Source organism: Budorcas taxicolor, chromosome 1, assembly GCF_023091745.1.
Source record: "Budorcas taxicolor isolate Tak-1 chromosome 1, Takin1.1, whole genome shotgun sequence".
NCBI classification, from domain to species: Eukaryota; Metazoa; Chordata; class Mammalia; order Artiodactyla; family Bovidae; genus Budorcas; species Budorcas taxicolor.
This window is the reverse complement of record NC_068910.1, coordinates 16718903-16735104: the sequence shown is the minus strand read 5'-3', so window position 1 is coordinate 16735104 and position 16202 is coordinate 16718903. Positions and strand designations below refer to the sequence as shown.

General features: G+C 37.3%; 1 protein-coding gene across 1 annotated transcript in view; it reads left to right on the top strand.

Annotated features, from left to right (window-relative positions):
- DNAH12 (dynein axonemal heavy chain 12) overlaps positions 1-16202 on the top strand; it is a 167516-nt gene that overhangs the window by 114326 nt on the left and 36988 nt on the right. The window contains exons 52-56 of the mRNA XM_052636568.1: positions 2205-2446; positions 3585-3732; positions 4024-4169; positions 14258-14472; positions 15192-15384. Coding sequence (XP_052492528.1) covers positions 2205-2446; positions 3585-3732; positions 4024-4169; positions 14258-14472; positions 15192-15384 — 944 coding nt within the window. The remainder of the gene's footprint in view (positions 1-2204; positions 2447-3584; positions 3733-4023; positions 4170-14257; positions 14473-15191; positions 15385-16202) is intronic.

The window sequence follows — 16202 nt, the reverse complement described above, 5'->3', positions numbered from 1 at the left end:
AAGCAGTGATAGGGAGCTTTTTTTGGAGACTCCCTGGGGCCAAATTACAGGAGAGCAGAGAATGGTTAAGAGCATTTTGTATGGGGTGGGAGAAAGCTTCAAGAGAGAGGGGACATATGTATACCTATGGCTGATTCATATTGATATATGGCAGAAACCAATATTATAAAATAATTATCCTTTAATTAAAAATAAATAAATTTTTTAAAAGTGCACTTTGCAAATTTGACTAGCAAAGGACCAAGGAAGCACTGGCCTTGCCCTCTGTAACTTGCAAAATTCTACCAAGGGGAGCAGAAAATATAAATAAAAATGCCCATGGAAATACATGATATTATGTGTTTAGAAAAACCTTAGAGTACAGAATGAGTAATCAGGCTGTAACAACTGAAAAGATATTCCTAATGAGGCATACATACATGCTTGTTAGAGAGGTATGGATTTTATTCATTTCAGAGGAATAGACCAGTATACACCTGGTATAAGTAAAATTAATTCTATCTGAATGTTCTTCCATTTGAACATCTTGTCCCTCCCCATAGTAGTCCCAGCAGGTCTGCAAACTGTCAACTCTGCCTGTTTCTGCATGTCCAACAAGACATGTGAATGTTCTGGATTCTTTGTATAAAGCAGAGAATCTAAGGTATTCAGGTTCTTTTCTGACTTCCCACCCTGCTCAGTTCAGTCGCTCAGTCATGTCCGACTCTTTGCGACCCTGTGAATCGCAGCACGCCAGGCCTCCCTGTCCATCACCAACTCCCGGAGTCTACTCAAACTCATGTCCATCAAGTTGGTGATGCCATCCATCCATCTCATCCTCTGTCGTCCCCTTCTCCTCCTGCCCCTAATCCCTCCCAGCATCAGAGTCTTTTCCAATGAGTCAACTCTTCGCATGAGGTGGCCAAAGTATTGGAGTTTCAGCCTCAGCATCAGTCCTTCCAATGAACACCTTGGACTGAACTCCTTTAGGATGTTGGATCTCCTTGCAGTCCAAGGGACTCTCAAGAGTCTTCTCCAACACCACAGTTCAAAAGCATCAATTCTTTGGCGCTCAGCTTTTTTCACAGTCCAACTCTCACATCCATACATGACCACAGAAAAAACCATAGCCTTGACTAGATGGAAATTTGTTCGCACAGTAATGTCTCTGCTTTTGAATATGCTATCTAGGTTGGTCATAACTTTCCTTCCAAGGAGTAAGCCTTGTACCTCCACACTATTTTAATTTCAATGCACCTGCCTCATGTCGTTATGGAAAGGTTGAAGGGAGATATCCAGCAAGCTCTGCTCTAAAGTCCAAAGTAGGAAGAAAAGCTTCCTAATTTCTGTTTAACACATTCTCCCTTCAGGATTTCTGCCCTGAGGAGAGAAAGCAGGTCAATCGTATCTGATTCTCTGCTTCAGTCTTCCTCTTAAGCCTTCAGCTCACTCATGGCAATGTGTCACTAGACTTAGGTCTCCCTTCTTTCAAATGGACATATACTCTCTTTGGTCAGTTTGTAAATTCCTTATACTGGTGTCTTATAGTATACTCTAACCAAGTTGGCCTTACCCCATTCTTCATATACTGATGAGCATAATAAAATAAAAACTTTAGGAAATCGTTTTTCTCTCAACAAAGCCTCACTTTTCACAATTGATTGAGGAAAATTCAATTTTGATAGCGAAGCTAAATACCAAGTCTTTATTTCTCTCTGTATTACTGCTACTGTCTTAATCTCCTCAAGGTAAATGTAATCCTCAGCTGACTGGGAAGGAAATCAAAAGCTTGGAAATGCCAAAAAAAAAAAAAAAGGAGCACATTCGTGTATTTTAAGTGTTTGTCATTTCTGTTACATGTTATTCTGTTTTACCACAGTTCAAAGGCAACTCCTGATTGTATTGAGATGTTTTGCTACATATTATGCTTTTGTGCTACATTTTGTGACATATTATTAGAGTAACTTGCCCATTTATAGATGAAGTTTGCTGGTCCAGGATGATTTTATATATTTTATAAGATATAGAAATATATTTTACTTTATTTGCATATGAAAATATAAGATTTAAGGAATTTAAAATTTGCATGATTTATTTTTATAAGTAATAAATGTATTTATAATCATAAATAAACATTTAAAATTCACAATATCTATAAAGGATTATGTTGACTGTCAGTGTTCTATATAGTACATGTTATAGCTGCATGTACTGTTCCCAAACAGGTAGTGGCTCCTAAGAAAGCCCGCTTAACAGAAGCTCAAAAGTCCTTAGCTGAGACAATGGAGCTTTTGAATCAGAAGAGAGAAGAACTAGCAGAAGTAGAACATCATTTGGAAAATTTAGAAAGAATATTTCTTGAGAAAACTGAGGAAAAAGCTCGTTTAGAAGACCAGGTGGAACTTTGTGCTAAGAAACTTGAAAGAGCCTCAAAACTAATTGGAGGACTAGGTGGCGAAAAATCGAGGTCAGATTTCTACTCATTCTAACAATGTTTTCAAACCTCTGGCTTGACTATGCAGCTCTCTTCGGGTATGATGATTGCCATGCCATGCCATGTTCAGTCGCTTCAGTCGTGTCTGACTCTCTGTGACCTCATGGACCGTAGCCTGCCAGGCTTCTCTGTCCATGGTATTTTTCCAGGCAAGAATACTGGAGTGAGTTGTTTATCTTGATTACTGATTTTTAAATGGCTGGTTGAGAATATGGGACTTTCTATAAAGCACCTGGCTAGGCTTCTTCTAACAGAATTTCAGTGTCAAGGATGGTGTTTGCAACTTGCTTTCAAATGTTAAAAGAGAGAGAGAAAGAGAAAGAGGCAAATAAGGCTAAAGATAAGTTTTAATCTTAGTGGTGAGTATGTGGATGATCATTGTGCAGTTCTTTCCAATTTTGTGTTCAAATGTTTTGCAATAAAGTGTTTGGAAGGGAGTAGTGAATATGTGGTTCATTTTGTTAAATTTATTTTAAATAACTGACTTGATGTAACAAAGCCAGTTAGCTTTATTCTAATCTATTTATACTAGTCAGCCAATTATCATAGCTATTAATTGTATTTGTTGAATGAATAGCATGATAAAGTAACATACTTTTGATGATACTTCATAGTGCAGATTAGATGGTTTTGAAATGCACTTTTTATGGTAAAAGTTTCATTAAATGGAAAAAGATACCAACCTGAGCTATAGTATGCCAACTGCTATACAACTTAAATGTAATTTTTGGTAATGAATTACAAATGTTCCTGAGTTTTTCAGAAACAAATAGCAGGGCCACTGGGCCAAATCATCCTGAATAAAATTATTAGACAAAATTCCGGTGATTTTTTTTTTTGTTTCTGTTTTCCTATCCTGAAAGAACAAGTCCTATAAGAAATGCATAATATTCTAATAATGAATAGTGAATTATTGTTTGTTGAACATAAATGTATATTATAGCATATTAGAGCTAGAAGGGACCTAACCTCCTCATTTTATAGATAAGCAAGTGCCCAACTTTTCATGGCATTTTGTTATAGAATTTGCACTAGAAACTCCTGGCTGTTTCAGTACTGTCTTTAATCATTCTCTTTGGTGAGGGTATTTTGCCTTTGATTGGTCTCCCAGATGGTCTCAAGCTGCAGATGACCTTCAGACAGTATATGAAAATTTGACTGGTGATGTCTTAATATCAGCAGGAGTAATAGCCTACCTTGGTGCTTTCACTTCTGGCTTTCGACAAACATGTACAGAAGATTGGAGCATGTTGTGCAAGGTAATGGTTTTATATTTTCTTGTGAGTTTATTTTTAGAACATTTAAAATATATGTTGGGGTATTTGGGGGGAAAGGATGATAATAAAAATAGAGAAGGAAAGAAATGACTGAAAATATGAAGTTTTTTTCTTATTTGATCAGTAAAATATTTCCATAGTCTAACTTTTCATTCAGTTTTTTCAGTTGTTTAGAATTATTAAATACTAACAACAAATAATATATTAATTAAAAATATTTTAATCAACAAGATAAGAGAAAATGTCAAAAATAAATCTGTGTATTTCTAACAGGAGAAAAAAATCCCATGTTCAGAGGAGTTCTCACTGAGTAAGACCTTGGGTGATCCAGTAACAATCAGAGCCTGGAATATTGCTGGATTGCCTACAGATACTTTCTCCATAGACAATGGAGTGATTGTTAACAACTCCAGGCGCTGGTAAGGAAGATAAAGTGTTTATTTTTCAATTATTTTACTTGAAACTTTTTGAACATAGAGAAAAATTGAAAGCATTTCAGAGTAAGTACCCATATAGCTACTACCTCCTAGATCTTGCAGTTAACATTTCATTATTCTTGCCCATCCCTCTATCCTTCCATCAACTCATCCTTTTTTATGTATTTCTACGTATGTTGCAGACATGGACATACTTCCTCCCAAATACTTCAGCATGCATATCATTAAGTAAAGTTCAATATTTTTTTCCTTTTGAGGTAAAATTTACATACAATGAAATATATAAAATTTAATACAAATATACAAAAATACACAAACTTGTGAGTTCTAACAAAAGTATGCACTTGTGCAACTCAAACCTCAGGGTTTGAGTCAGGGTATAACACAGTCTTTTTTGTCCCATCCCAGTAAATCCCCTCGTTCACCCCATAGGAAATTATTATTCTGATTATTTTCCATCACAGGTTAGTTTTGCCTATTCTAGATCTTCATATAAATGGAATCGTACTGTATGCCGTCTTTTGGGTAAGGCTTTTTCCACACAGCATAATCTTACTAATTTTTGTTGCCGAGTATTATTCAGTTACATGACTCTGTAATTGTTTATGTATTTTCCTGTTGTTGGACACTTGGGCTGTTTCCAGTTCTTAGCTATTCAATGTATTGATTTTAGCTAGGTATTTCTACTCATTTTGTAATTTATGCAATTTCATGTAAATCTGTTAAAGCTGCTATCATAGTATGGTAACTGTATGAGCTTTGCAGATGGTTTTTATTATCTTTTTATTTACATCACTTTTGGAAACTTGGGAAATTATTCTCATCTGAAGAGATATTTTCTTGTAAATAGTTATCTAGTCATATTGCCATCTAATATAAAAGTCCTTTCTTGACCTTATGTCAAACAAACTATGATGGATAATACTGAGTTCTTATATTCATGAGATACTATTTTAATACCTTATATTCTCACAAATTCCTATGACTTAGTTCTTATTATTATTATTCCATTTTATAAATGAGACAACTGAGGCCCAGAATAAATTAGTAATTTGAAATTTAGTGAGATAACTGAGCTAATAATTGGTGTAATCAGAATTTGAACCCAGAAAACTTAACTTCCAAATCCTAATTCTTTCTTACTATGTTAAGTGAAATGTGGAATAGGATATCACATTTACTACCTTTAAAACTGTAATGGAAGTTTCAGTCTTCTTTTGGGATATAAGATATGGTAAAGATACAAAGAAATCTTATATTCTGAAAGTTTGAGGTATTGTTTGTTTATATTCTTTGGAAACCTCACTAGATACTTCAAGACCTCTAAGTCTCCTTTATATTGATAGTGTTTTTTACTTGAGAGTGAAGATCCTTAGGTTGAAATGTCTCGGCAATTGGTAAAATCCCTGGTAGCTCAGTGGTAAAGAATCTGCCTGCCAATGCAAGAGACGTAAGAGATGTGGGTTCGATCCCTGGGTAGGGAAGTTCCTCTGGAGGGGGGTGTGGCAGCCCAATCCTGTATTCTCGCCTGGAGAATTCCATGGACAGAGGAGCCTGGCAGACTACAGTCCATGTGTTGCAAAGAGTTGGACACAACTGAAGTGACTTAGCAGCAGCAGCATTATAATCTGAGGAGGTATAATAAACTATTCCCAAAAATGAGAATGTTCTATTTAACAGAATATTAGACCCTGAGTATTAATTTTGTTTTAGAACTCTTTTTTATGCATTTGGTGGCCATTTTGATTTTTAAAATAGCAGTTTAAAATGTTAGCAGAATGTCTATTAGGCTTAATGGAAATCCAGAGAAACCAGAAGTTTCAGAGTTGTATGTAAATTGAAGAAAACAATCTGTCATTTTCTGGCAGAAAGAGAACTCTTCCAATAAAGTAATCTTTCAGTGGTGTCACCACTTTGTACCTGATATTTTGGGGCTGGCTGATCAACAGGTCATGGATTGTGTCAATTTTGAAGGATAAGTCTCCATCCTTATAGACCAGACTTCACTTCTTGTCAGTTGAAACCAAAGTGGTCATCTATGGCCATCATCATTCTTGACATTAGGCTGAGTGATGACAGAGGCTTAATCTCCTCTCCCTACCTCCTGACAGCAGAATCCAGTGATGTAACTTACGTTCACTCTTTTGGTTACTCACTTTTGAGTATCTAAAGTGTGAAAAGTGTATGTGAAAGTGTTACTTGCTCAGTCGTGTCTTACTCTTTGTGACTCTATGGACTGTAGCCCTCCAGGTTCCTCTGTCCATGGAATTATCCAGGGAAGAATACTGGAGTGGGTTGCCATTTCCCCTTCCAGAGAATCTTCTCAACCCAGGAACTGAACCTTTGCCTGCTGCATTTCAGGCAGATTCTTTACTGTCTGTGCCACCAGGGAAGCCCATCTTACGTGTGCGTCAGAGAAAAGCTGCGGACTTAGAGAAAAGCTACCAGACTTTTGTAATGTGAAAATTGGTATCTCTCTCAGTCATTCGCTCTCTCTCCCTCTCTTACTGTCTCTCTCAGGCTGCAGGACCTACCTTCCTTGTTTTTCTCACTGCTTCATTGATCTGTCTCTGATTATTTGCTGACTCTGTTCTTCTGTACACATGGCCATTCTTTAATGAAGCCTTAGATCCTAAGTTCACAAAACACATCGTTGAATAATATACAAAAACCCAAATCATTAAGTACAACTGCAAATCCCATGAGAGAAAAATCTGATTAGGATGGCATGGGACAAATATCCACCCTAGCCTTATCACCTATGGCTGGGGGCCGAGCCATTATGGTTAAACACATGGGTATAGGTCAGAAGCATAAACGTGAGACGATGAAAAAGTGAAAGTGTTAGTCACTCAGTGATGTCCAACTCTTTGCGACTCCATGGACTGTAGCACACCAGGCTCCTCTGTTCTTGGAATTCTCGAGGCAAGAATACTGGAGTGGGTGGCTATTTTCTTCTCCAGATCTTCCTGACCCAAGGATTGAACGTGGGTCTCCTGCATTGCAAGCAGTTTCTTTACCGTCTGAGCCATAGGTCAGGAGATAGTTCTCAGAAAACGAGTCATAAACTGGGAAAGCAGTTTAACAATTAGGACCCTGTTATGTTTATTGTATCTTTGGATGTGATGAAAGGTAAGGATCTAATTTTGTTTAATTATTTTATAATGATAACCATTTACCCCAGCAGTGTTTACTGAGTTATCCTTCCTTTCCTTACTGACTTGTAATGCTGTCTTTGTCCTTTAGTCTTTCTTGTGCACTGGTCTGAAAATGTCTTTTTTTCCTCTATTTTTTCTTTAATTTTATGTCAGGCTTATTGAGGTATAATATATGCAGTAAAATCCAACCTTTTTAGGGCGCTTTTATGAAGTTTGACTCAACTCCAGTACTCTTGCCTGAAAAATCCCACGGGTGGAGGAGCCTGGTGGGCTGCAGTCCATGGGGTCGCGAAGAGTAGGACACGACTGAGCAACTTCACTTTCACTTTTCACTCTCATGCATTTGAGAAGGAAATGGCAACCCACTCCAGTGTTCTTGCCTGGAGAATCCCAGGGACGGGGGGAGCCTGGTGGGCTGCTGTCTATGGGGTCACACAGAGTCAGACACAACTGAGGCGGCTTAGCAGCAGCAGCAGCATGAAGTTTGACTAAAGCCTGTGGTCATATGATCCCTGTGACAATCAAGATGCAGAATATTACCAACCATCTGAAGCTTTTGTGTGTTTATTTTTGGTTGTCCTGGGTCTTCACAGCTGCCCCATTTTTTCTCTAGTTGGGGCGAGCGGAGGCTGCTCTGTAGTTGTGGAGCACAGGCTGCAGGGCTCAAGGGCTTCAGAAGTTGCAGTTCCCAGCTCTAGAGCACAGGCTGGCTAGCTGTGGCCCACAAGCTTAGTCGCTCCATGGCAGGTGGGATCTTGCTGGATTCGCACTTGTGTCTTCAGTGCTGGCAAGTGGATTCTTTACCACTGAGCCACTAGGGAATCCTCATTTGAAGCTTTTAAATGGGAGGGATCACAGGACTTTCCCCCCCCACTTTTTAAAATAGAGATTGTAAGTGACATAATTCTCGCTTGTAATCAGAGTATTTTGATTATTTGTACTTAAATGGAATTATTGATACATTTAGATTTAAATTTGCCATCTTGCTATTTCTTTTCTGTTTGTCTCATCTGTTATTTTTTCCTTTATCTTCTTTTTTTCACCTGGCTTTGGATTAATTGAGTTTTTTATGGTTCCATTTTATCTCCACTACTTACTTACTGGTTATACATTCCTTACTTTTAATGTTTGCTCTAGAGTTTATATTCAGTTCAGTTCAGTTGCTCAGTTTATATTCAGTTCAGTTGTGTCCAACTCTGTGACGCCATGGATGGTAGCATGCCAGGCTTCTCTGTTCATCACCAACTCCTGGAGCTTACTCAAACTCATGTCCATTGAGTTGGTGATGCCATCCAACCATCTCATCCTCTGCTGTCCCCTTTTCATCCTGCTTTCAATCTTTCCCAGCATCAGGGTCTTTTCCAATGAGTCAGTTCATCGCATCAGGTGGCCAAAGTATTGGAGTTTCGACTTCAGCATCAGTCCTTCCAATGAATATTCAGGACTGATTACCTTTAGGATGTACTGGGTGGATCTCCTTGCTGTTCTAGGGACTCTCAAGAGTCTTCTCCAACAACCCAGTTCGAAAGCATCAATTCTTGGGCACTCAGCTTTCTTTATAGTCCAACTCTCACATCCATACATGACTACTGGAAAAACAGGTTTGAGTAGAGGGAACTTGTTGGCAAAGTAATGTCTCTGCTTTTTAATATGCTGCCTAGGTTGGTCATAGCTTTTCTTCCAAGGAGCAAGCGACTATTTTCATGGCTGCAGTCACCATCTGCAGTGATTTTGGAGCCCAAAATAATTAAGTCTCTCACTGTTTCCATTGTTTCCCATCTGGGGCCAAACTATGGTAGGGGTAATGATAATGGCAACCTCCTTCAAAAGGTCCCACGCATGCACTGCTGCACTCAGTGCCCCCGACCTTGCAGCAGGCCACTGCCAACCCATGCCTCTACTCGGAGACTCCTGGACACTCATGGGCAAGTCTGGGTCAGTCTTTTATGGGGTCACTGCTCCTTTCTCCTGGGTCCTGGTGCACACAAGGTTTCGTTTGTGCCCTCCAAGAGTCTGTTTCTCCAGTCCTGTGTAAGTTCTGGCAGCTCTGTGGTGGTGTTAATGGCGACCCCCTCCAAGAGGGCTTATGCCATGCCCAGGTCTGCTGCACCCAGAGCCCCTGCAGGCCATTACTGATCTGTACCTCTGCAGGAAACACTCAAACACAGAAATTAGAGATGTATATTATAAACTGTGATATTTTCAAATAACAATATATTACTTCACATGTAATATAAGAATCTTTCAACAGTGTAGTTCAAATGTCTTTCCCCTATTTATTGTGCTGTTATTGTTTATTTTATTTTTCATGCCATGAATCCCATAACACATTGTTACTATTTTTACTTTAGACAGTAATTATAGTAGAGTGATTAAATATAAGAAAACTTCTTTTATGTTTATGTTCATTTTTTTTTCCATTTTAAGACTTTTTGAGGTTTTTTTTGTTTGTTTGTTTCTGGCTGCACTGCATGGCTTGTAGTCACTCAGTTCCCCAACTATGAATTGAACCTAGGTCATGACAGTGAAACTCCAAGTCCTAACTACTGAACCACCAGGAAATTCCCTTAGACTTCTTTATTTTTTTATGTTTCTATATGATTTCATACTTTTTCTGCCTGACAAATATTTTTCAACATTTTTGGTGTACAGGTCTATTGCAGTTAATTCAGTCAGCTTTTTTATTTATTTCATATTCATTTTGAAAGATATTTTTTGCTGGGTTTAGAATTCTGAGTTGACAGTTTTTGGATTCTTCTGGTTTTGCTTTTTTTCCTTTAAAGATGTCACTCCATTGTTTTTAGACTGTGTAGTTTCTGATAAGCCTGCTCTAATTTTAGTTCCTTTTTCTGTAACTTTTTTCCTCTGACAGCCTTCAGTTTTGTTTTTTCTTTTTTCTTTTCTTTCTGTTTTTAGTTGCCTGCAGTTTGATTGTGATGTATTAGTATATTGGAGTGTGTGTGTGTTCATCTTTGTAGTTCTCCTGACTGAGGTTCTTTGAGCTTCTCAGATCTACTTCATTTTATCGCTTTTCTCTTTCTGGGAAGAAAACTTACATTTGTGAGTCTTTGAGTTTCAGATTGGATAATTTCTATAAAACTATCTTCAAGTTCATAACTGTATTAATTGACTGTCTCCTTAGTTGTATTGAGTCTATGCAGCCCATGAAAGAAATTCTTTAGAGTTGACATTTTTTATCTCTAGCATTTCCATTTTAATGCTTCCTTATAGTTCATCTCTGTGCTGAAGATCGTCTCTTGAGGCATGTCATCCACTTTTTTCACTGGCTCTTTTACATGTTAATCACAGTTATTTAAAAACTACATATATTTCCCATGTTTGTGTCATCTTTGAGGCTGTTTCTGTTAGTTTCTTTTGTCTCTTGAGAATGTTTTGAGTTTTTTTCCCATGCTTATTTAAATATCTCATAATATTTGATTGAATGCAAGCTATTTTCAGTCTAATAGCAGGAACTGAGCTTAATGGTATTAACTCCTGGAAGTGGGCATGCTTCTTCTTCTGTCGCTCCATTAGAACAGAGATTTGAGTCAGTCTAATCATCAGTTGAACTAGGTTTGGGTTTTGTTGTTACTCTCGTAAAGTTCAGGGGACCAGTGGTGTCAACTTAATCTAACCATGGTTCTGTGCTGAGAATGAGGGATAGCTTTCTGGAGTGTTTTTCTCAGTGTTAGAGTTTTACCTCCAACTTTCAGCTGTTCCTGAATGCCCATGACACAGAGGGTCTCTCTCTATTTTTGTTGTTCCCCTAGAGGTGGATTGCTTTTGCTCAGTACTCCACGTTAGGCTGTTTTAGGGGCAAAGTGAGAGTTGTCTGTTACTCTGATTTCCTAGTCTTAGGAATGCCCTGTGTGTTTTGGGCCTTCGGTGTAGGATATTTTCAGCCTGCTGGCCCTCCTCCCTGTGACAGCTAAGTTTGCATTCTGCCTTGGTTGATCTTGAACAGGAGTTTCACACCCTCTCCTAGAGTTAAGGGATATCTGCTTAGTGAAGGTTGGTAAAGGTATGTTTTAGCCAAAGACATTTTTCTACCTCTCCTCCAAGGGTTGAGTTTTTCTTTTGCTCTTGCCCCAGCTACAATGTATATTTTGTCCTTACTTCTTCCAGGATTCATACCAGTGTTCTTTGCTCAATATATGTAAATTTCCCAGCTGGAATTTCCTGTATCATGTACATAGTATAAACTTGCCCCTTGAACCTGCATAAACTATTGACCCATGGTTACAGGTTCTCAGAGAACTTTTTCCAAGCTGAAGATGAGACAAGAATCAGAACATTTCTTTCGTGTCTCCTTATGAATAGAGTTGGATTTTTTCTATGATTCATGAAGACTTCTGTGGGTTTAAGCTTAATACAGGGATTTCAGTTTTACTTTCCTGCTACATATGGGCTCAAGGAGCCCTTAAGTTATTAGTACTGACACTCTCGCCAACGCTAGCTGTCATACCAGCTCACAAATACAAAGCTGTTTTTCTGGCACCTGTGTTTTTCTGTCCTTATGTATGTATAGTTCAAATGTATGTCACCTATGTATTTTTGAAATGTCATGTTTTATCCACCAGTACTTGGTAGCAGAAGGAGTTCTATTGGTTACTTAGCCACTCATGCTGCTGGAACTAGAGTTGATTATTAATTCTTCTTGTGCTTGCTCATAATTTCTAAAGGTTTGTCTGTTTATAATATTACACAGTGGTTAAGAGTAGTGCAGACTCTGGTATCAGGATATTTGGAGTCAAATATTTCTCTCTCATTTTCTCTCTTGAAAGTGAAAGTGAAGTTGCTCAGTTGTGTCTGACTCTTTGTGACCCCATGGACTGTAGCCTACCAGGTTCCACCATCCGTGGAATTTTCCAGGCAAGAATACTGGAGTGGGTTGCCATTTCCTTCTCCAGGGGATCTTCCTGACCCAGGGATTGAACCCGGGTCTCCCGCACTGCAGGCAGACACTTTACGCTCTGAGCTGCCAGGGAAGCCCTTACTGTAGCAGAGTTTAAAATTGTTTATTCTTTCATTTTACTGCATGTGATAAGTGCTCAGTAACTGTTAGTTTTTAAAAAGAAATATTTTCTTCAAATACCTCATTTTAGTATCTATGTCTCAAATTCTGACTTTGCTTACTTTTTAACCACAATGAAAATACTTACTGTTTCTACTTTATTATTGTTTACTAATACAACACTGGCTATTTAACAGCAAAGCTATGTTTTCCCCAAAATTACTACCGCTGTTAGAAGCATAAATCAATAATGATTTTTTCTTTAGACTGCCCTGCTTTTGGATCTCAAATGTAGATGAGTATTACTCTCATACCTACAGTCAGGTACACATGGAACACAAAACCCTGCATGGCCTTATTTTTCGGATAGACACATCTCAGCTTTCCAGTTGTATTTGTAATACTCACATAAAATTGCATTAAGTAAGAGTTGGATTTCTTTTAGAAAAATAAGATCTCTAATTATTGCATTACTGAGAACATTGATTAATTTAGGTATTACCAAGATAAGCATTCAGTCAGCTCAGTTCAGTTGCTCAGTTGTGTCTGACTCTTCGCAACCCCATGGACTGCAGCACACCAGGCCTCCCTGTTGGTCACCAACTCCCAGAGTCCACTCAAACTCATGTCCATTGAGTTGAACATAAGCATTAGAAAAACTAAATTTACAGAAATTATTACTTTTTGTAGGGGAATGAACAAATACCATATTTTTTTCCAATAATAAAGTTATATCAATGTATGGCAAAAATCACTACAGTATTGTAAAGTAATTAGCCTACTTTTAAAAAAATAAATAAAAAATAAAAATTTTTTTTTTTAAAAAGGAGGGGAAAAAATGTTCCTTTAAATAGGACTTTGAAAGGTACTAAAAAGCATCTCGTCTAACTACTAGCAACTGTTAAACAATTGTGTGCAAAATAACTTTCTCATTTCCAAAACACTTTTCATCTGTTTGCTGTGAGAGCAAAGTAAATTTTAACTGATGTCTGGACTGCTTGTGTTTTCAATAGGATTTCAGCACAATTTGAGTGGAGAAAGAAGACAACCATACAGCTGTTGTTGAATTGTTTTGTCTTTTGGAAAGGAAAGAAAATAAAAGAACAGAGTTATCTGGGATTAGTTGATTAAAGAGCTTATTTTTAGGCTAAGGGAAAGGGGGTTTTTATCCCTAGAAATTGTTGAAATAGAAGGAGAATGTCTGGGAAAGCCAAAGTAATATGAAGTGAAAATTCCCCTTTCTGTATTAATATTAATATAAAAAAATAATTTAATGCATTGTACTGAATACAAAAGGAACTCAGGATAGTCAGTATCATCATGGAGGAAGAGGAAAGCACCTCATATATTTATTCTCTGAAACTATGAATTGTATGTTGTTGAACACAAAGTCTTTTACCATACTTACATAGAAAAAATTTCCTAAATAGATCTCAAATATATACTAGACTAAACTTGGAAACTTAGTTTATGGTTCTACTCATAACTTAAGGAAATCCATTATAAGCCAGTAGATCTTTAATTTTAAATTCTTATCTGATACATAGGATTATTTTTCATATTATGTTAACAGATGATATGTTATAATTACTATGAAGACCATGTGTTAAATTGGAAAGAGCACAGCTTACACTTTCATAAGATCCTACTTCTGACATTAAACTAGTTTCTTAACCTTAAAACCTTGGGCAAAGTACTTAATTTCTTCATTTCAAAAATAAATGAGAATGAAACTCAATTTTCCTTTTCCTCACAGAACTTTTGTGAAGATTTATCCTGAAAATGTATATGAAACACTTTGTACAGGTTGATGGTGATATTTATTATTTAACTTATATAATATTAGATAAATCTCAACATCTATTTAGTCCCCTAAAATTTTTCTTATTATATTTTAGGCCTTTAATGATTGACCCCCAGGGTCAAGCCAATAAGTGGATCAAAAACTCTGAGAAAGAAAATCAGCTTAGTGTTATTAAGCTATCAGATGCAGACTATATGAGAACACTGGAAAACTGTATTCAGTTTGGAACTCCACTTCTATTAGAAAATGTTGGTGAAGAACTGGATCCATCATTGGAACCTTTGCTACTTAGACAAACTTTCAAACAAGGTAGAAGTCAATTGATATTAGTTGCTAAAACTGAAGATGATTGGATTATCTTTGAGGCTTATCTTTGCAGGAAGAAGACTAATACATAATTTTAATAATAATCTTAATAATGCAGAACTTCTGTGTCATTGTTATGCATGAAAGGAAATTTGAACAAGTATCAGATATTCTAAAATAAATACCTTGCCTTCCTTTGATTGCCTTAGTCATGGTTATTTAGATTGTTCTGTAGAGAACATACAGAAGTTGCATCCAGCCTGAAATTCCTTTATCTTATGACCAAGGACCACACAAAGTCCATTACTATGAATAGTAATGGTTAATGTGGACCAGAGTTGACTTTAGGTAAACATTGTCCCCCTTGTATATCTTTCTGCCTATAAAATTTTTTCTCTGTCAAACTCTAGTACTTTAAGAGCTTTAGTCATACATAAATAACTTTGGAACCATTATTGAAAATTAATAGAGAAAGTAAGATTAAAAGGAATCTTAATTTAGAAGGCTCCATGACAACCAGAAAAAACATATGTTACCCCAGAATTAATGATTCATGCTGTATAATTGCTTACTTGCCTCTGTGTCTTTGGCTTTTGCAACACTTGTATTCTGTTTGAAATTACTTTATAACGTTTTACTTATAACCTAGGATGGGTTTTAACAGAAGGGGAAGGGCTATGTAACTTTGGCTTATTTATTATGCATTTTTATCTGAAATACAGGTGGCATTGATTGCATCAGACTTGGTGAGGTCATTATTGAGTATTCCTTTGATTTCAAGTTTTATATCACCACAAAGTTGAGAAATCCACATTATATGCCAGAGCTGGCTACAAAGGTATCTTTGCTCAATTTCATGATAACTCCAGAAGGACTTGAAGATCAATTACTTGGTATTGTTGTTGCAAAGGAGAGGTATGTATTTTCTTAGATACTTTCAGATAGTCTAGAAAAGAATATTTGTAGGCCATAAAGTTGGCTTGAGGCTCAACATTCAGAAAACTAAGATCATGGCATCTTTGTTGATCATGGCAAAGATGATCATCATGGCAACTTTGGCCACCTGATGTGAAGAACTGACTCCTTGGAAAAGCCCTGATGCTGGGAAAGATTGAAGGTGGGAGGAGAGGGGGACAACAGAGGATGAGATGGCTGGATGGCATCTCTGACTCAATGGACATGAGTTTGAGTAAACTCTAGGAGTTGGTGATGGACAGGGAGGCCTGGTGTGCTGCAGTCCATGGGGTTGCAAAGAGTCGGACACGACTGAGTGACTGAACTGAACTGAACTGAATACTTTTGTTGTGTGATTATTCTGAATCCTTGTCTAAATTTTATTGTTGTTGTTCAGTTGCTAAGTTGTGTCCCACTCTTCGCGATCCCATGAACTGCAGCACACCAGGCTTGCCTGTCCTTCACTATCTCCTGGAGTTTGCTGAAATTCATGTCCACTGAGTCAGTGATGCTATCTAATTAACTCATTCTCTGCTGCCCTCTTCTCCTCTGCCTTCAGTCTTTCCCAGCACCAGGGTCTTTTCTAATGAGTTGGCTCTTCACATCTGGTGGCCAAAGTACTGGAGCTTTAGCTTTAGCATCAGTCCTTCCAGTGAATATTCAGGATTGACTTCCTTTAGGATGGACTGGTTTGATTTCCTTTGTCATTATAAATTAAATAAATACAGAATTCTTTAAAATAATTGTTCTATAATAAATAAGTTATAAGCCAACCATGT